Source organism: Pantherophis guttatus, chromosome 1 (genome assembly GCF_059756535.1).
Source record: "Pantherophis guttatus breed Tessera chromosome 1, ASM5975653v1, whole genome shotgun sequence".
Lineage (NCBI taxonomy): Eukaryota > Metazoa > Chordata > Lepidosauria > Squamata > Colubridae > Pantherophis > Pantherophis guttatus.
The window spans coordinates 138,088,461-138,110,340 of record NC_142063.1 but is presented as its reverse complement, the minus strand read 5'-3'; the positions used below and the strand labels follow the sequence as shown (position 1 = coordinate 138,110,340).

Below are 21,880 nucleotides of genomic sequence, written 5' to 3'. Positions count from 1 at the left end.
CATAGCCTGATGTAGCATGCACTACATTAATTTAAACCCTTTACTTGGAACCCGCTTTTGAACTTTGTGCTTGAGATGGAAAAAAAAAAAAAACCTGAAACACTGATTTTGGGTTTTGCTGATTAGATAGATTTGTTGTTATAGAAATGGCTAGTTTAAACTATTATGTGAAAGTAAAAAGTTGAGCCTCCCCTCCAAGTAATTCTAATTTAATTAGAAAAGTCTTTAAACAGGTATAGAAAATTATCCAGTACCATTCCTAGGAAAGAAAGAAAAAGAGAGAGAGAGAGAGAGAGAGAGAGAGAGAGAGAGAGAGAGAGAGAGAGAGAGAGAGAGAGAAAGAAAGAAAGAAAGAAAGAAAGAAAGAAAGAAAGAAAGAAAGACCAGGTAATTGGGTATGTGGAAGTCAGTGTTGACTTCTGGCAACAGCTTGGACAAGTCCCTATAATTTTCTTAGCAAGATTTTTGAAGTAATTGCCCTTGCCTGCTTCTTTGATTTGAGAGAGGGTGACTGGCCCAAAGTCGCCAAATTGGCTTTGTGCGTCTGGTGGGACTAGAACTCATAGTCACCAGCCTGATGCCTTCACCACTATATTAAACTGACTCTCAGACAATTACATTTGTACAAATCTTTATTTGAACACTGTAGCTTCATTGGCAATTATGAAATACTCTTTATATTTCTGATTAGTTTTAATGTACAGCTTTGTATTCTTATTCCCTTTAGACAGGAACTTATTACAGTCAGGGCCTCACATTTAAAAAAAAGAGAGAGGGAGGAGGAAGATGTCTAGCGTTTGAAAACCTGGAAAGTACAGATAGTCCTTGACTTATTACCACAATGGAGCCCCAAATTTTTGTTGCTAAGTGAGACATTTGTTGAGTGAGTTATGCCTCATTTTATGACCTTTCTCGCCACAGTTGTTGAGTGAATCATTGAAATTGTTAAGTTAGTAATCCGGTTGTTAAGTGAATCAGTTTTCCCCATTGACTTTGCATGTCAGATCCCAGGACACTGTAACCGTCATAAATATGAGTCAGTTGCCAAGCGTCTGGATTTCGATCACATGACCATGGGGATGCTGCAAAGGTCGTAGGTGTGAAAAACCATCATAAGGCACTTTTCTCAATGCCATTGTAACTTTGAATGGTCACTAAATGAACTGTTGTAAGTGGAGGACTATCTGTATTGATGTTATGGTATGGGTTAACTTCACAAATTGAGATGCTGACTTTTTTCAAAGTAGAGCCAAGCTGGGTATCTAAGAATGGACTGTCTTTTTATTTGCTATAGTTCAACTTTAAATCTGTTATAAGATGGTTGTGAATCAAGATCACAGCTCCACCCCATAATTAAAGAGGCTTTGAAAAATGAAAGCATAAGTGCTAAATATGTTTCTAGATTACTTCAGGCTATAGGCAAGAGCTCATGTGATTGAATTATCCTTCATTCAATCAATCCGTTTGTAAAGCAATCAATCAAATAGAAAACTAGAGCCCAAAGAGACAGTATTAGTTAAATCACAGTCTATCTAATTTCTCCCTAGGATTTTTTGGGTGGGTGGTGGTGATGATTTGAGTCACCTAGTGATGTTTCTTTAGTAACACTGAAACCTTAGCATTTCATTACTGTATTTATCTATATTTTTGAATATGAAATTTAATTCTGATTGCTCCCTTTATTGCTGTTTTCAGTTGAGTGGGGACAATTCTCCAGTATTCACGATGAGCCACGGTGGTGCAGTGGTTAGAGTGCAGTACTGCAAGCTACTTCTGCTGACTGCAATTTGGCAGTTCAAATCACACCAGGCTCAAGGTTGACTCAGCCTTTCATTCTTCCAAGGTGGGTAAAATGGGGACCTAAATTGTTGGGGGCAATAAGCTGACTCTGTAAACAGCTTAGAGAGGGCTGTAAAGCACTGTGAAGTGGTATGTAAGTCTAATTGCTATTGCTATTGCTATTCATGTAGAAAACTTGCACGTTTCACAAATGTTACTTTTTAATTAAAAGAAAAGGCTGCTCTTTCTTCTTACGGTAATGGAGAAGTCATATTCCTTAGCTTGGAATGAGTTACTTGGTTTCATGCCTACAATAATACACCATAGTTTGCTGTTATAGCCAAACACAACAATATATAAATCAAATATATTTGAGTATGTGCTAATGTCACCGACATACGATTCATGAAGGAATATCTTTACTATCAAATGGGAAAGATTTTGATTTATTTTTAATGTAATTCCTGAGAAATTATTGGGGGAGAGAGGTTGTTTTCAAATCAGAAGAAGATCCAGTATGGTTTACACCCTTAAAATATATCACTCCAAGAAACTGTATCTGCCAATTTTGGAACCTGGAAACTGCTGAAGGAGCTCAGAATGCAAGTTCCTACATAAGAACTTGTGAAGGAAATCCATTGCAAATACCCTAGTTTTACACCAGTTCAAACCTGATGTGGATATATATATAAAAGCCAAATACTACTCACTCATCATAAAATCTCCAGAATGGTAAAGCCTACAAACTTGAAATTTGGCACGTTATGTTCCTCTTGGCTTCTATGTACTCACTAAGAAAGGATTTTTAGAAATGACCATCAGATCATTAGTATTTCATATACAGTATTATATTCACATGCTCTGATGCTAAGGAGTTAGATGTTCTACTCCCCTCCCCACCTCAAAGGAACTCTGTCCCAACTGCCAGTTGCCTTATATTAACATACTCTGATGCTACCCCTTCCCTAAACCAGACGTGGGCATGGCCAGCGTGTGACTCATCCGGCCTGCAGGCTGGGACATTCTACTCCTCCCCCGCTGTTCCAACTGCCAGTTGCTTATATTAACATGCTCTGATGCTACGGAGTTATACATTCTACATTACGTTTCAGGCTTTAAGTGTCAATTTATCACGCCCGATCACATAGTTTCATAATGAAGCACGGGCATCCAGCTAGTTCCCTATATTCATGGAGTCAGAAGAGTATGTGTAGAAATACAACCCCTGGCACATTTGATACAAACGCAGGAGATAACTTCATTCTGATATATAGTATGTGTGTGTATGCATACATGCATAAGAGCTGTGGTGACACAGTGGTTAGAATGCAGTACTGCAGACTAACTCACTTGCTCACTCCGGGAGTTCAATCCTGATGGGCTCAAGGTTGACTCAGCTTTCCATCCTTCTGAGGTGGGTAAAATGAGGACCCAGATTGATGGGGGCAATAGGCTGACTCTGTAAATCACTTAGAGAGGGCTGTAAAGCACTGTGAAGGAGTATAGAAGTCTAAGTGCTAGTGTTTGTTTGTTTGTTTGTTTGTTTGATTTCTATAGCTGCCTAACTCAACCAAGTGACTCTTGGGTGTCTTACAATTCTAAAATTCTAAAGCAATTAAAACAAATAAAAAAACAATAAAACCGTCCATAAAATAAGTAAGTACAAACAGCAACCTTGATGATTAATGAACCAATAGTAAACCTATGTACACACACACCTGATGTAGAACACATATTTTTATCATTTCTGAAATGACAGGCAAAGGCAATGAGTCCCTTCACCAAACTAACCAAATACAGCAAGAGAGGAATCCTGATTTTGAGCTGGAAAAATGAAGCTATTATGGTACCTGTGAAGAATGCCCTTTAATTTTCTGAACAATCAATTTAAGTGCAAATATTTATATTATTTCCGATATTGTATAGAAAACACTACAGAACTATATCTCTAAGTAGACCCTGAGCTTCTTCTAACACTGTTTGTAGGAGCTGTTTGGTTGTTCTTAGGCTGTTTTATACCAACCATCTTTATTATATACTGAGGATTATAACTGGTAATTTTATACATCCTATCAAATTACAGTGCATGTTTCTCTGCAGTGGAAAAATGGAGAACAAATTTGGACTCTTTTTTTTTTAAAAAAATATGAATTTATCCTCACCAACCTCATAATATCAGCATCTGTCTGAATTTTGCAATGTGATTCGATAAACAAACATGCATAGTTGGGAAAGTATATATCATGTTTTGCATTCAACAAAAAATATTTGCAAGGGGTGCATAAACTAGGAATATAATACACATATAAGGAAAATGTAGCTATAACATGTAAACCAAATGTGTACAAATTTCATATAACTATTTTCTTTTCCCAATGCAAATTTTATTCATGAATGGGTTAAGAAGAACTCATATTTTGGAAACAGCAAACTGACAAATTTGCCAGTTCTTCTTCTCTCTCTCTTTTTTGCAATAATTTTATTTAAGATTATAAAGATAAAAGACTACTGCTAACTAAAGAAAAAATAAAAAGTAAAGACAAAGAAAAGTACAGATATAATAAACAGAAAAGAAAAAAGAAAGAAAAAGAAGATATATAAAAGATGTTCCCCCCCTCTGTCCAAACAAGTATAAAGAATTTTAGTAACGTAATACTTTCTCCAATATTTTTTTCTATTCTTTCTATATCTCATCCCTTATGAATAATCAAATAGTAAACACCATAATTCAGTCCTTATCAGCAAACGTGTATTAAGAGCTACCAGAAATATTAATGTATATAATTTAATCAAAAGATATCCGTTTTGATCTATAATAAAAGATCCATTTTGTTATCCAAACTTATCACTAAGAAATAAAATGAAAGGAATCCCCCCCACTTGCAAACAGACAGATTTGCCAGTTCTGTTGCCTTTATTTTTGAATCAAATCAAATCCAATAAAATATCAGACCCTATGTTTTTTCTTTGAAGTATTTTTTTAAAATTACTCATCTTGAAATTTTTATAATGGCCTTCAGAACATTAACAGGAATTTAAAACAGCTGAATGAAAAGACATCAATTTGTCATATGAAAATATGAACCCTTGGAAGAGTTATCTCTAATACACCCCCGACATTCGAAAATCAAAAATACGAATGTATTATATGCTATCTTACTCATCAAAATCAGCTGAAAACTACCTCTAACTGAACCGCCTTACTTCTATTTAGGTGAAGAAGATAAGTTCTTCGAGAACAAAGGTCATGAAAGGTAGGATTATAGTTTAAATGTAGTTTAAATGTTTTTTTGGGGTGTGTGTGTGTTGAATTAAAGATGAAAAGAAAAAGGTAGGTTGGCACAGAGAATCATATAATAAAGAAGGAAGTCCAGAACAATGTGATGCTGAGAGAGTCTATACACCAGCAGGAGGTTAAAGGACAAGGGGGCAGGAAAACACTTGAATGTGATGGAACCTCCATCAGATACGTGCCAACACTTCCTTCTTTAAGAAGGAAAGAATCAATGCTTCAAGAGAAGCAAGTGGATGCATTGCAGGTGATTTCTTCTGCATGCTAGAATAAGAAAGCTTCAAACAAAGATCTCCTTATTCTGGTGCCTCACAAAAAGCCGCATCCAGCATACAAAGCAATTATTTGTTCAGCCCTGTTCTCCTGTGAGATAATTGCATGAATTGTGATGTGTGAGATGAATCTCCAAAGACAATATTTTCAGCGTTCTATTCATCCTTAAGATGAAAAGGGAGAGAGTAGAGGAAAGGAACTATGAGTTGTGCCTCCAAAGGAGGCTCACTCCTCAGCGTATTGGGGTTATTGCATACTTAACCACCACAGGGCATCTCTAAGCAGCCAAAAGAAAAAAGGAAGGATTCTGCAAGATTTATTTGGTTTTGTTATACAAGATGCTGGCCGTAAAGAGCTTTTGTTAAACCTAAAGACTTTTATGAACATAAAATCAAATTAAACAGCACATTAAGGGTTCTATCTTTTCTGACTGATGTGCACGCGCAAACAACTCTCATTAACAGTAATGGCAGTTACGCACGCGCATCACCCGGAGAACAGATCCCTAAGTGCTTTATTGTTTTTCCTGGAGATTTTTCTCTATTGGACTTTAATTAAGCTCCTGCTAGGCTTACAAGTTTTTCTTTTCTTTTTTCTTCTTTCGGGTTTTTCTTTTTCCAAAAGAAAACAAAAGTGAAATCAGTTTCTTTGCCAGATAAGATTTCTCCCCTCTCCCATTGTTACAATTATGGCAAAGACATTAAAATTAAAGATCTTTTAGAAATAGGACACCTGTCCTGAAAGGGAAATCATGCCACCCTGAAATAGATTTGCCAAACTGATAGGAAAAAAAGAAAATGACTTGGCCTGTGATGTTAACAACAGCTTGATTGACACAAATCAGCAGGTGAAACTTTTAATGCTTTTGATGTTAATAAACCTGCTGTTGATGATAGAACTGCAGGATGGCAAACCTAAGCTGTCAATAATAGTAATAGTAATAGTAATAGTAATAGTGATTTTGATGATGATGATGATGATGATGATGATGATGATGATGATGCTCCTGCTATTCTGCTGTTATGGAACATAACACGCCAGATACCATAGTTGTTGAGAGCCGAATCATACAGTTTATTGATATCGCTGTACCAGGAGACACCAGAGCCGAAGAAAAGGAACTGGAAAAAATCATGAAATATCGCGACCTGGCCATTGAAACTACACAGCTGTGGATGAAACATGTAACAGTGATACCCATTGTCATTGGGGCACTTGGTACCATGTCCAAGAATTTTACAAAACACATCAAGAAATTGCAGCTTCCTGCAATAACACGAGCGGAACTGCAAAAAACTACGCTACTCAGAACATCATATATCTTAAGAAGATACTTGGTTGATACCTAGGACACTGGCAGCAATCTGTTATCAACCATTAGCACCAGTTAATTGTATTTGTGACACATTTTTAAATGTTCAGTTGACTACATTTTATGGTTAATGAATAAAAGAGATAATAATAATAATAATAATAATTATTATTATTATTATTATTATTCAGTACTGAGTTTCATGTTTAAAGAATAAAACAGATGATGATGATGATGATGATGATGATGATGATGATGATGATGATGATGATGTTATAAACTATTATGGGCACTATGAATACACACTGTTCGGACTGCAAAAGACAAATCTTTCACTATATTGCTACTATACACACAATTTCTTTTTTCTCTGAGGCATGCAGATACTGTATAATATTCCAAATTATGAATATCAATTCCTAACAGTGTCATGTTTAGGGTGTCTGAATTATGAGCAAAACACATAGGAGATTATATATATATATATATATATATATATATATATATATATATATATATGTATGTATGTATGTATGTATGTATGTATGTATGTATGTATGTATCTATCTATCTATCTATCTATCTATCTATCTATCTATCTATCTATGTGTATGTGTATGTGTATGTGTATGTGTATATGTATATGTATATGTATATGTATATGTATATGTATATGTATTATGTATATGTATTCTGGATGCAACTCTTCTGATCCGAATCTTTTTGTTTTCTTTAGAAAAAGCGCATAGGTATTTAATTAACTCCTACTGTATGTGATGTACTTACTTATTGCCTCCACAAACTGTTCAAAGAAGCAGTATGGGAACAGAGGCTCAGGCAGTTCTCTGAAAAACATCTTGAGTGCTCCGGTGACAACGTGGATGTCCTCCCACTGGCTGTCGTCCAAATTCAGCTTCTCTTCTGGGAAAACACGAGGAGAAATGGAACAACTGGTTTTAATGAAACAATTACAAGACACTAATTATTATGTTAATGTTTGCCTACTATCATCAGCAACCGTTAACAGCCTTCTGCACCTAGAGGTTTGGTGCTGTGCATGGGGTTTTTTTTTTTCTCTCTCTCTCTCTCCTCCTTTCTTTCTATTTTTTTCCCCGTCGGAAGAGAACATTTTCAATGGAATACCATCTGTAGGAATGCAGCTAACGGAAAAAAACAAAAACAAAACAACCTTCCCCCCACAAACCCACCCCCCAAAGAATAAGAGGCACAAAGAGACTGGAACATTGACACAGGATGTCAAATACATTTATTCCCAGAATGCATCAGTAGGAAAAATTAGCATCCCGGCTCAACATGATTCAAAGCTATTTGATTTCAAGGCCAAGGGGCTAAGAGTTGCCAATGATGACCGGCTCAAGGGACCGGCCTAAAGGCCTTGCTGCGCCAACAGGAGACATATGCTAAACACAGGAATACAAAATGAGTTATTGCTTTACATGTGTTACTGTTGCCATGTACAAGGGAATAATGGGCAACACTTTTTCCCCCTTCATTTCATTTCTTTTTTTCTGAATGCAATGCCATCAAGGAATTTGGGGAGGGGGAGATATTAATTCCAACTTCAAAAATATTTTGTTTGTTTGTTTCTTTTAAAAAAAAATTGGGGAAGATTCGCCCAGCAACAATATTAGACAGACCCCTGTTGGCCTACCTAAGCTATGCAAAGCTGTCAAAAATGATAACATGCTAAAGACAAACCACACATGCTTGCAAAACTGATTTTCTGAACAACAGAAATCCTTTCTTTTGAAGCTTGACTGAGCTGGAAATTTAAATATAAAAGGAGAAGAAAGGCAAAAAAATAATTTTAATAGAAAAGATAGGGAGATTATTACTTTGCTTTCCTTTGAATACTTGTTAGAAACATCTGGTATTATTTTACAGCAACAATAAACCCCAGACCTGACACAACTCACAAAAAGTGAAAAAGCCTGTCAGTCTGAATTAAAAGGAAACAATATTTTCTATAGTATCACCTGTTCCCCAAAATGACAGAATTCTTTTTAAAAGTGGCATTGTTTTTACTGAGCTATTCACTTAATATGTCAGCATAAAACTATTGGAGAACAATAAAAATATAATCCCAGTAATTGTGATAAATAATTAAGTAGGCCTTATTTAGCTATTGGTAATACAGTATTATTAATTGTATATGGAAAACATTTTTTAAAAAAGCCATGTACATTTTTCACTATAATAATTACTTCTCTTTGTAGAAGGAATTTAAATTAACACAGATCTGGTTTTTTTCCCCCTGCATTAACATTCATGTATCTTTTTAGGTGAACCATTTTATTTTTTTAAAAAAAATTCACTGTAAAGTATTCTTTTAAGTATCCTTTAAAAAAAAAAGATTTTAGATCCACACAAAAACAATTAGGCTCTTGAAATTTAATAAAAGAGTGGGCTTAAAAACAAAGCAGGCAAATCAGTAAAAAAAAAAATCCTTCAAGATAAAATTTGATTGATTGTATTTCAACAATTAGCCTTTTATTTATTTATTTTCTTAACATGCCATTGAAATAAGACAGGCAGTGACTTAGCAGGCCAGTTTTACACAGTTGTCTACTCACAATAGCTTCAGAAGGAGAGACCTGGTGGGGTTTACTGTCACTTTAAAGAACAGGGTGGGTTTTCACATTGTTGAAATCTGTCAGATATTTTGAAATGTCCTTCTCACTATGGTGCCACACCCCCTGCGTGCCCTTATAATAAAATTGGTTTTACTCCTGATTAAATCATTTTCTCCCTACCCTCTACCATCCTTCTCATAATGGACCTGTGTGCACTACAGCTGGTGTTCTTCCCATGGTACCAATTCTTACTTTATCTTTTAAGCACTTTGCTGCTAAGATCTCATGCAGAGTGCTTATGTTTTGTTAAGAGCTTCATTCTTAGAGAAATAGCTTAACACATGTTCTAAAAATGTTGTACAACTTATTGCTTAAAACACATTTTGAAAATATATAAGCACTGTAGCTCTGGCACCAATCTTTAAGTAGAAACCTTTAAGAACAGAACAGAACAGGGAAAATATATATAAATATATATATTTGGCTTTTTTTTTAACTCCCTCCACCTACCCTCCATACATTTGGTTGAAACATTTAAAGTGGAATACACTGATTTGAAGACATTACCCAGAATTATCTACCCAGATTTTTTGCAGCGTATCCAGATCTTCAAAGAAAAGTGTTAGGAATTATCATCTTGAAAGCAAAGGGTGTCATTTTACCCTCAAGGAATAAAATGACTTAAAACAAAACAAAACAAAAAAAAAAGTTTGAGGAAAGGAAGCCTGCCAAATTAAAAGGAATTAAAACTCCCCTTCTTCCTCACCCAAGATAGCCCTTAAATTTTGGTCATTAGCCACATTTCAATAAAGCTGAATATAAACTATAATAGGACTTCTTCAAGGGTGGCCTTCTTAGGAGAGGATGGTCAATCTTGAATCAGTTGCAGGGGGTGTATAATTTATGCATGCATACATTCATGCAAACTCACACGTATGCTATGGAGACTGTATGACAAATTGTGAGAACCTGCAGATAGTATTAACCCAGCAAATATATTTAGGGTTTGTTTTTTTCTTTGCAGCAACACCTGCACGAAAATGTTTCAATAAATCATCATCTCATTTAAGAAGCCTGCTCCTTCATGCAGCTTTCTAGTCTGTTAGGAACTCAACTAAGCATCATTTGTTTTCTTTTAGTTGGCTCACATGATATACAACTGTCCTTAGTTTCTGACACCCAGTCAATCTTTATCAGGCAGTTTTGAAAGCCACCTTTTATATTTTTAAAAGAATGATGTACTTGTCTAAATCATAAAGTTCCCCAAGCATGCTGATACATCCCTCTTATTTTTCAGTAGCACAAAACCGTCTCCATTTCTGTCTCTGCTAGGACACTGTGCAATTAGGAATGATGATGATAATAAACAATAACAGGATTTGCAGCATGGACCCATGAAAGAGGGCTATCACTATACATCTGACTTGGAGCGATGCTGGATCATTGTTTTGTGTTTGAGTTGAAGAGTGCTCTAGGTCATAAGTTGGCCAGTTCATGTCCCCTACTATTAGTGGAAGATGAACAGACAAATTGTTGGAATATGTACGATCCCTTCTTGAGCAAAGGAAATGCATTATTAGACTTCTGGGTATGAATGAGAGAGAATGTGAATATGGTGAATATGAATTTTGGTGAAAGCTAAAAAAGGACTACTGTATATCCTCCGTAGTAAAGAAGAAGAAGAAAAAAAAAGAGAGAGAGACACGCACGCACACATGCGCGCACAAACACACATACACAGAGAGAGAATAGCTCATCACTCTCACCCATACTCAGAAGGGAAGCTACAAAGAATAAAAATACTGTACATAAAGATAGACTGAAGCAAAGTAGGGATAACTAGATTTGAGCATGGAAATTTTCTTTCTTGGAGAATTCAGGTATGCAGAGATCTGGAAAATGGATTGACTGATTTGCAGCAATACTATTATCCAGCTGATCTTAAGTTGTATGTTCATAAATCTATCCAGCATTAATAGAAAGGGTGTCTGTCTCTGGTGCTTTTTCCTTTCAAAAGGAGGAAGTGTTGCCGCTGAAACGTCTCTCCACTAAAGCAAGGTGGACCACAACACTAAACAACAGTGGGGGTTTTTTTCCTGAATATTTTTGGAAACAACCCTCCACCAATTGAAAAGTCCATCTCATGTCATGTTATAGTGATTTAGAGACCTCCCTGCTCTTCTCCCTCCCTCCCTCCCTCTCTCTCTCTCTCTCTCTCTCTCTCTCTCTCTCTCTCTCTCTGTGTGTGTGTGTGTGTGTGTGTGTGTGTTAGATTTAGAGTATGGGATTCTGAAAGGGCTTTCTCTCTATTTTGGTTCTAGAAACTGCAACCACAGATAAAAGGTCATAGACTGTTTCCTAGGAGTCAGGAGATATTCTTATATATTGTCTCACCTAGTTAATCTGATTCCTAAGGGATCATTTTTCAAATGTTCTTTCTGGAAGAAGAGACCATAATTAAATCTCTTATGTTTGACTAATTCCTAAGCACACCCCAAAAGGTGAATGCCTAGCTGATTTTGTTTATCAGTAACCCGCTGGACATGCATTAATTCTTCTGTCTGCTTTAGAAGGGCAATATTCCCATCTGCCTTTTTTAAAAATAGATATCTCAATATCTATTTCTAGAGACTTTCGTAACTGTTTACATTTGCAACATCTTGTAACATACGGCAGCTTTCTATGCATCTTCCTGTAATTTACATAAATGCTTGTGTAAATTATTGGGAACCTTTTTTTAATGCAAATCACCCTGCTTTTATTCTTCGGTATGTATATACTGTATGTGTATGTACAGTAAGTATACTCCTCTGTTCAGGCTTTCCAAATGCAAATTCCTTTGAAGTAAGCTCGTTTTTTTTAATGTGGTTACCACTATTTGCATACAAGTTTCAATAGCATACCTTTTTGTCAGATGTATGTTGCTGTGGATTCATGGCTGTTTGATTTTGGAAAAACTGTTAATAATGGGTTTCATACTGTTTCCTCTAAGTCTTGGTGGGTTAGGACCACCCAAATTATCTTCCAGGAGAAACTAGATTGGAGGGTTGTTGTTGTTTTTTCCTTACACCCCTCCCAGATTTCTTAATATACATTTTGCCAGCCTCAATCCATATAATCAGATGAAATCCAAATAAGGATGTTTGGCAATTAGAGAGTATATATACCAACAGAAAATGTCTTGTATGCACATTGGATTTTTAATACCAGCAAACGATAATGTAACATAACTTGTCAATTCTAAACACATAAGAATAGTTTGTGGAGCCTTCGTAGGACAACCAAGAAAACTGTAATGATGAATGATTAATTTTTAAAGACTTCGCCTCTTTTCCCTTTTCAATGAAACGGCCATATGGCTACAAGTGACAGATCACAAGCACGTCAGATACACTGATATCAGGATAGTCTGATATCTGAATTGCAGCAATATCCAATTACAATTAATTTGCTTCTGGACTCAAAAAAGTATTATGGAGATGGAGGTAAATATTTTATCTTCCATCTGATACTTCAACAAATACTGTTTCTGAAGATGGGGGGCTTGGATTATCTATGGTAGCTAACAGTTGATCGAGTTCTCTTCCACCCTTTGGTCATAGTATCAGTTTCCAAAAAGTTAGTCTACCTACTGCGATGGCGCCATCAGAACAGATCACCCCAGGTCACCAATAAAAGTGAAACAAGGTTCCGGTTGTTTCAGAATATGAGCTAGGATGTTTCTTTCCAATAATGCAAACACTGTATTTAATTTCTCTGGAGTGTTGGCATCTATCACGTCAAATGGGTGACTACTGAATGGAAAATTGATGCAGCTACTTAACAACATTTTGACGTAAATAGATGTTAATGCAGATCCAAGAGCAAGGAATGCCTATGTAGGCATTCACGCATTACTAGAATACCCATTTTCATGGTGCTTCCGGCTACATTAGTGAATAACTGTAACTAAAAAGCACATGCTCAGTGCCTGTTGGAGAGCTTTTGTTTATTGCAGTTCTCTGAAACTTCAGTTCATGGACCTGAGGGCAAGCTGGAAAAACCCAGTATTGCTAATTTAAATCTTAATTGGAGTTAGAGGGAAATAAGATTACATTGAGGTGTGCTTAGTCTTGGAGGGATTCCACTGATAGCATTGAATCACCCCGATCGGAGATTAACTCTGCCATTGTCTCTACATAAGCAAGTTTACTCTATCCAGCGAAACCACAAGCAATTCAGAACACACGCATACACAGACACATACACACATACACAAACTTGTTCAAAAGATTTGTTGAAACATGCTTAACTGACAATCCAAATTAGACTTGAGACATTGTCACTGCACCATTATCAAAATGCAGACAGATATATGGAAATATGGAAGTATGAATAAATGACACAGGTAATTATTATCAAACTATCATGGGGTTATCCACTCTTCACCTTCTTTGCACACCATTTGAAGAATGTAGCACGTCTATAAATAGTTCTCATCTTCAGTGATTTTGATACACTGATTTTTATAAACAGCTGCAATGTTAGATACAGTAGCTTGCATTGATGTGACCACAAAAATTGAGCATAAACCAGTTGGGTACATTCGGTTTACTATGCTGGTTTGCAGTTTGCAGTCTTTTCATATTAAGTCAGAGCTGCACGAAAATTTGACTGTGGAACTGTCCGAGCAAGAACAAATACAATATCTGGAGCTGAACCAAATTTCATAGACTACTAGTTGATTGCCTGCTGGAGGGAGTTAGGAGCTGTCATGCCAATGCATTGCTCAATCTAGCTGTGAAATCCTCTCAACATACTTGCACCAGGAACATTGAATATATAGGACCTGTTATTTATCTATAAGACAGAAAGAGAAAGTGAGAGAAAGTGTAATTCCTTTCAAGAGGAAAAGTTGTCCAGAAATTCTGAATTATCAGCAATCTGGAAAAAAAATCCAGTTTCCAATATAAGGAGCATAGTAGTAGCCACAGTTCCTGAGAGACTCAAGAAAGTCAACAACAATGTTAGCAGTGATACACAATATATACAGGATAATGGATTACAAGCTCCACTGCTAATATAGTTGGCTTTATTCTTGCGTCATTGTTCATTGCTCAGAGTTTTGACTGACTGGAGTGGTTTACAAATACAAACAAACAAACAAATAAATAAATACTCCCAACAGGCTTGTAGGATGAGCAGGTTTATTACTTGTATTTATGCTGCTTATTTGGTGTGCAAGAATTAAGTGAAAATGTTGTATTAGTGCAAGAGAGAATATCCCAAACATATAGGGTTGGTTGCATATATATTGATGTGATCTCTGACAACCTATAAAAGAACCAATCAACAAACAAGCCACCACACTTAGAATTGCTACAAATGGCTAATGCATATCTATGTGCTAATCTGGTACCACCCAAATGTTATGGAATTGTAATTCCAGAATTGTTTTCCACTTGTTGAATTCATTGCTTCTAATCACTAAAAGAAGCCATATTATTTGAAAAAGAAAAGAATTACAGAACATGAAATGGGGAGCAGTAGTTGAGAATTGCATGGCATACAAGCTTAATAATTCACATAATTACATGTGCTATAAATAACCCTGAAAGTCCCTGTCTGAAGGATAGTATTTTTATAGATGGCATACAAAGGTCAGCAATACTGGTTGAGTATTTTATATATTTCTTATTGATGGATAAATATTAAAAAAATCACTTAAGGTAACACAGATAAAAAATGAAAATCCCAAACCTAAGGCAACTGAAAGATTTGGGTCCCAAACTCTTTTTTGTTTAAATATTTGAAGGATAGTTCCAAAGAAAGGAATTGGGGAGTTGGGACAGAACAGGGTCTCTTTGTCTATTCTGATGTCCATGACTTAAAAATATTTCCATGCTTCTTGTCAATTTTAAAATAGACTTTGCATGAAAGTAGTGCAATCTTAGTATCCTGACATACATACAGTTCCTATTCTTTTCAGGGTTTTTAACACAGCTTCTGTTTTCCTGTTGTCAATAGTCCTTTCATTCTACAGCAGGTTTCATAATATTTAACAGACTTATCCAAAATCCCAGTCAGTGTCTGTGTGAGATCCATGGGTCAGGAACTACTCCAGGCAGAAAGTTCCTCCAGGGATAAAACAAATTATTGTAATTGAGATTCAACAGCAAAAAGAGAAAGAACAAAAAATAAGTAATCTATTCACATTTGTAAGATTTAAACTCAATGGCCAGAGGTGGTTTTTTTTTTTTACATTTTCCTATTAAAATGTTGCTTTGAAACTTAACCACTTTGATGGACAAAAATAGGTGTAAGGCAATAAAATAAAATAAATCAATTGTACAAGGGGATTACAGGACTAAAATGAACAGCGGAGATAACCAGAATAAAACTTGATAATAAGCCCTGTATATAATTTCTTGCAGTCATTAGGAAAAAAATATGCTATCAGATAGCTTGCTACATCACATTGAAATTATGAATATTAACTTCAGTGACTTCAATGGTTGATGCAAACAACCCAAAATATTAGTGAATTCTACTAGAGAATAGAACTAGATTTTTTCCACCCTGCAGTCATTTCCTTGTTGCATCATAAAGCTGTTTTTTCCCCAAACTACGTTCTGATTTTCCCCCCTGAATTCAGTTAGAATGATTTTCCCCCGTCTCTCTCTCTCTCATCTATCTATCTATCTATCTATCTATCTATCTATCTATCTATCTATCTTTGACATATACTTCTTGCCTACTCATTTTATTTACTGAATCATTATATTTGATTTAATTTGACAATGCCTGAAAACCAAGGTAAAACTTAAAGCCCAAAACAGATTATTCTCCCTTTAAATTATTGTTCTCCCTATTATTTTATTAGATGTATTTGCAAGATGATTTGAAATACTTAGCATGTGGAACACCAATTTCACAGGATCAAAGTAATTGGACAATTAATAAGGGGGCCTAAAAGCAATAATATCCAATAATATCCAACTGGATATTTAATAATATTTAACTTTAAGTCAGTTGGCACTGACTTGTTGTGAAACTTCTGGACTTCACAAAATTGATTCTTGTTAAATCTATGTTCATTGGATTACACTGCACAACTGCATTTGAGTCTAATGTTACACCCATTTATGGAATAACCTCTAGTGAGAAGATGCAATATTTTTCTATTGTGAACAGAAAGTAAACTGTGTAAGGCACCTGACAAAAAGAATAAGCCTGAGGAAGAGGAGGAGGAGGAAGGACAACAATTCAAGACAGCAATCAGATAAAAGAAATCAGAGTCCAGTTCAGAACTGTAACTTTAGTAAACGTCTCAGACAAGATCCTCTCTAGTTCTCATTAATAGAAGCACATTCATATTTGCCAGATTCTGTTACGATAACCTTTAATAAAAATAGCATTAGCATGCATAACTTTTTCCTAGTCTGATCTACCTTGAAGGGCTGAAACTAATAGTGTATATACCGGGGAAGGTATAACTTGATACAGATCATGAAATATATCTTGTGACTTAGATATATAGATATATTACACATTTAGCCATTGTCGTCTCTCAGAGTTGCTGCCAAATTCTATTTTTTAATCTGATGGAAAACATTAGCAAAAATATCCAGAAAGTAGTCATATTAATCCATGTTAATTGCATTTAATAAAATGATCTAAATTATACTCGAGGTTTGTCCTGGTTCTGCCCATTTTTTTCAACACCCAGCGTGTCATTGAATGACTATGCATGGGCTTTTTACATACGGTACTTCATTCTCAAAGTACAGACTTTAGTTTATGCCTGCTTAATTATCATAAATGTATCTTCCCTAAATCTGTCATTAAATACAAGGTGGGTTTCTTTTATAATATTTTGCAAACTTAAATAGATTTCTTAAAATATTCTAACAAACATTAACTAGCCTTTCCCAGCCACAATCTGGTCCCCATCTGGTGTTCTCCAGATGTTTAGAACTGCGCTTCAGATTGAAGAAAGCTGCATTAGCATATAACAAACAGGCAAACGATGCCGGCATCCTATCCAGGCCTACTTAGCAGTAAACCCCATGGAATTCAATAGCTTTTGGAAGCCCAAATGCTGAATGTAAATATCAAGGACAGAAATATATTTGCTTGAAGTATGTGACTGGATGATTACTGAATGAAAATACACTTGGTCTGAACTTTCTGAATAATTGCTTCACCTGGATTGTCTACCCTGAGATAAAACTTTAATGGTATTACAATCTCAGTTACCACTTTACCCTTGTCACAAAAAGGAGTTAAAATTAATTGGATTATCATAAAATCCCAGACTGTCACCTTTGGAGACAGGCCAGGGGTGAAATCCAGCAGGTTCTGACAGGTTTTGGAGAACTGGTAGTGGAAATTTTGAGTAGTTCAGAGAACCGGCAAATACCAACCCTGACTGGTCCCAGAGTGGGGTGTGAATGGAGATTTTGCAATATTCTTCCCCCAGGAGTAGGGAGGGAATGAGGATGTTGCAGTATCCTTCTCCTGGAGTGGGGTGGGAATGGAGATTTTGCAATATCCTTCCTCTGCCATGCCCATCAAGCCATGCCCACCAATTTAATTAATTTCTTAGCTTTGGTGTCCTTTAGTTTGGAAGAGCTCATTGAATATCACTCTCTTCCTTACTTTAACTGTTATTGGTTGACCCATGCTGGATTTCAACTTCTGGGACTCTTCTTTAGAAATCTGAAACAACTGCTGAAATAGGCCCCTTAAGTGGTATGTCAATTTGGTAGGGGGACGTGGTAGAAGAGAATGGGAGAGAAATGGCACTAAGGATCTTCCCTTGACAATATCCTCAGAATGATTATACTCCTGAGATGATGATGTGTTTGCCCAGGCTTGCTGTTCTTGTTTGGTCTTCTGAAGACTCTAATAGTTGGCTTAAGAATTATGAGGATTTGGGGCACTGGAGATAGATCTAGTGCCAGACATTCCTACAACTCCATAACATGCTCTTCAGATAATCACTGAAGATATGACAACATAGGAAAACAAGTCTGAGTAAAGGCCTCACAAAGTGAAAAATACTACATAGTTTAGGCCAGGAAATCTATGTTTTCTAAATCCCATGTTCTGAAATGAAGCAGAATATGTAGGAATCTTTGGCAGTCCAGTTTAAACAATTGATGCTAAAAGAGGCATACCAAGATCTAACATGTCAACGAAAGAGAGATATAATTATTTATATTTAGCATTATGAGTCAACTGTTGGTCATTACAGATATATAGCAGCATGTCTAAATTATAAGATTGAAGGAGTTTTTAGTATTTCAGCCATTTATTTTCTGAAAATGCTATTGCCCATAAAAATTGAAAATATTTTATGTTCATGAATTTAGGAAACCATGCAGTTGAGGGTATCTACTACCAAGAGGCCATATCAGGGACAGAATAGTTGAGATTTGGCCAAACTGTAGCAATTTAAAAACTGAGAGTATTTCTCTCAGTTAACAACTAATATTTTTAGAGAAAACAAACTTTTAAGTTTTGCTTTGATTTTGATTAATAGCACTTTAGAAAAGGGGGCTTTTTTGACTAACAATAAAAATATAATGGCATTTAAAGCTACAACAAAAACTGCTCATTTAATGTGAATGAATTACTGACTAATGGTATAATATAGTTGTCCCTGTAATTATCTTAAAAACAATTTCCCTAGAATATTGGACTACTGTCTTGGAAGAAGAAATATAGGTATAGAAATTAAAATAAAAATTTTAAAAAATGGTTTCTACCAATAGTTTGGGCTACCAGATGTAGGCTGGAAAGATGACCATTATATGGAGGGAAGGGGTTAAGAGTTTCTCTATACCTTTCCTTCCCAGGTTGTCTGCATATTGACTGGAGAGAGAGGTGGGGGGGAGAGAGAGAGAGAGGGAGGGACGGAGGGAGGGAGGGAGACATGGTTCATTTACTCAAAGATCAATCAAAAATCAAAGACCAATCAAATTAAATGTATCATATTTTAATTTTAATCCCAGGTGAAATGTGCTTGCAATCTTGCATACTTTGGAGGAGGGGTGTTTAAGTAACCTTTGGATATTTACTGTACAGAAACCCCATAGAATTCATCATGACTTTCTTCCAGGTATATATATATTATTCGGATTGATTTCGATCTAAAACTAAAAGTTAGAATTTTAATTTCCCCTGCTTAGCCAAACTGACTGAGTGCTAGGAAGAAAGGAGAAAAGTCAGAAGACAGATAATTAAACACAGAATACTAGTGACACAGCCAAGAAGAAAAGAGTTCTGGTGACAGCACAGGTGTCCACTGTGAGAGATTAAAAAAAAAATAAATCAAAAGAGTGGTTATGACTTTGTATAAAATCCCAGGTTTTTTAAACATTAATGCCAGACTATAGGAAACACAGAAGTGGCACTTCAGTATAAAAAAGTTGATCATATCTACTCAAGAATTCAAGAAATAAAGGAATAGATTTGGTTATCAAGAGTATTTGGATTAAAATAAATAAATTAAGACATCACCATTTTTCATATCCACTACTGACCAGAAAATTAAGAATATGTGGATGATTTTTTCCCCTAAGAACTTGATAGATTTTAACTTTGCTGACATCTCCTAGAAACAAAGTCTGTTGAACAAGATCCTTCCAGAAAATTCTTGGGTGTTTTGCTGTCCTCCAGAAGTAAAAAGAAAACATGAGGGAATTAAATACCCTTAGCTAACAGGGAACATTGAGTAGAGAAAGTTAAAGTAGTGGGAATTTTCTACAAAAGTGACAATGTAATGTTGGAGGGAAACTAAAACTGAGCATAGTCAAACATCTATGTAACTTCAACAGTTTCAAAATGTGAAAAGCCAGACAATAGAATGGGGAAAAGTCAGTGTAACTTCATACACAAAAATAGTGAAAATATGACAATAGCAAAGGTGCATAGAAGAGGCCAAAGGAAGAACAGGTCAGTAAGGAAGAGTGTATCTAGGAATTTGCAGAGAAACCCAATTTTTTTTTTAAAATGATTTTAGCAGAGAATGCAGCAACAACATAAGGAGCTCCTTCAGATGTGTTCAAAATAGAAGAAATATAAAAGAAAAGTATACCAGCTGTTTTGTAAAAAGAGCAGTTAGGGTTAAAAAGGCAGAACTACACAACTCTGTTTTTTGGCTTGATCTTTTCTAAGAGGATATGCATTCCACTGGTAATTGTAAAGTGCTAGTTGAAAGAGCAGAATTCCATCTTGAACAATGCCAACGTTGAATGAGTTCAAATTTCCACAGTTATATCAAAGCTGTAGATTTCTGGATTTTTTTTTTTTAAATAAGGAAGATTATTATTATTATTTGAAAAAAGTCTTCCTTCAGACAGTATGCATATCAGCCGCTGCTTGCATTGTTCATTCATTGGTTGAAAACAATGAAACACAATGACACAATGATAGGTTTTTGTTACAAAATGGGCAGAACAATGCCTGCCTATATTTTCCTTCTTGAAAGTATACAACTCACTCTTAAAAAAAGGGGGGAAATGGGAATCTGAAGTAACACTAATTGATTGCTCTGGAAGCTGAATAGCAAACCAGTAAGATATGGCTAGGGTGATGATCCAAAACAGAGAATATTACCTTTTAATTCACACAAGGAAACATTCTGAGTCACTCAGAGTGAAACTCAACCTATTTTACACGTTTGTTGTTAAAGGGATAAAATGAAAGAAATCCCCATGTAAGCTGTTTTAAGCTCCTGGAGAAAGATGGAGATAGAAATCTAAACATTAATTACATAATGAGTATTTTATAGTATTTGAAGATAAGCAATTTGGTGCACACAGTCCACATTCTGAAAGGTGTAAATGAGAAGAGATTAGGGGGTGGAAATCTGCAATTTGTCTGCTCTCATTTCGGAAAGCACTTCCAGTGAATTTCTGCCTATCTGGAGCAGAATCTGAAGAATGCTATGAGATCATACAGAGATGTGTGTGAAGCTATGAGACTCAGAAGTTAGAGAGGAAATTAATTAAAAGGGCCACAATAATATTTTGAAGCCACACGGCAGCCAGATAGAAATACAATGCATACTTTTTTGCGGGGTCTTTTCTAGCTGCATATCTAGCAGCTTCAGAAAAGCATGCGAAATTCTTCCCCAAATCCAAGGTCTCTTTTCACTATTCGGGAAAGTGGGATTAATTTGCATTTGCATCTGGCACCTATACCTTCAAATAGCCTTGCCATGCAACTCCCCTGCATGAGAGACCTTTAATTTAGGGTGAAATCATACAAATCCTAGGTGTGACTTCTCAAAAATTCAGAAAGCCCTAAGAAAAATACTCAGTGTTGTCCATCTAAATCAGGAGTGTCAAACTAATGTCGTCATGGCGGTGTCATGTGATAGAGCGTGACTTTTTTCCCCTTCGCTAAACTGGGTGTGGCCTGGCCAGCACATGATGCATCCGGCCCATGGGCCAGGAGTTTGACGGCCCTGATCTAAATGATGCACATGACAGCATGGAAGCTTCTGGTGCTAATATGGCTTCCAATTCATTCTCCTAAATCTCCCCTCCTACTTTTCCAGGCAGATGGAGTTGGCAGTGGAAGCTTCTGGTGCTAATATGGCTTCCAATTCATTCTCCTAAATCCCCCCCTCCTACTTTT

General features: G+C 35.9%; 1 protein-coding gene across 2 annotated transcripts in view; it reads right to left on the bottom strand.

The window, feature by feature from the left end:
- The window catches only part of ARHGAP15 (Rho GTPase activating protein 15), a 466,518-nt gene that overhangs the window by 68,554 nt on the left and 376,084 nt on the right, over nt 1-21,880 (bottom strand). For both annotated transcript variants that reach the window (XM_034424600.3, XM_087881819.1), the window contains one exon: nt 7,443-7,577. In XM_034424600.3, the coding sequence (XP_034280491.2) occupies nt 7,443-7,577 (135 nt within the window). The remainder of the gene's footprint in view (nt 1-7,442; nt 7,578-21,880) is intronic.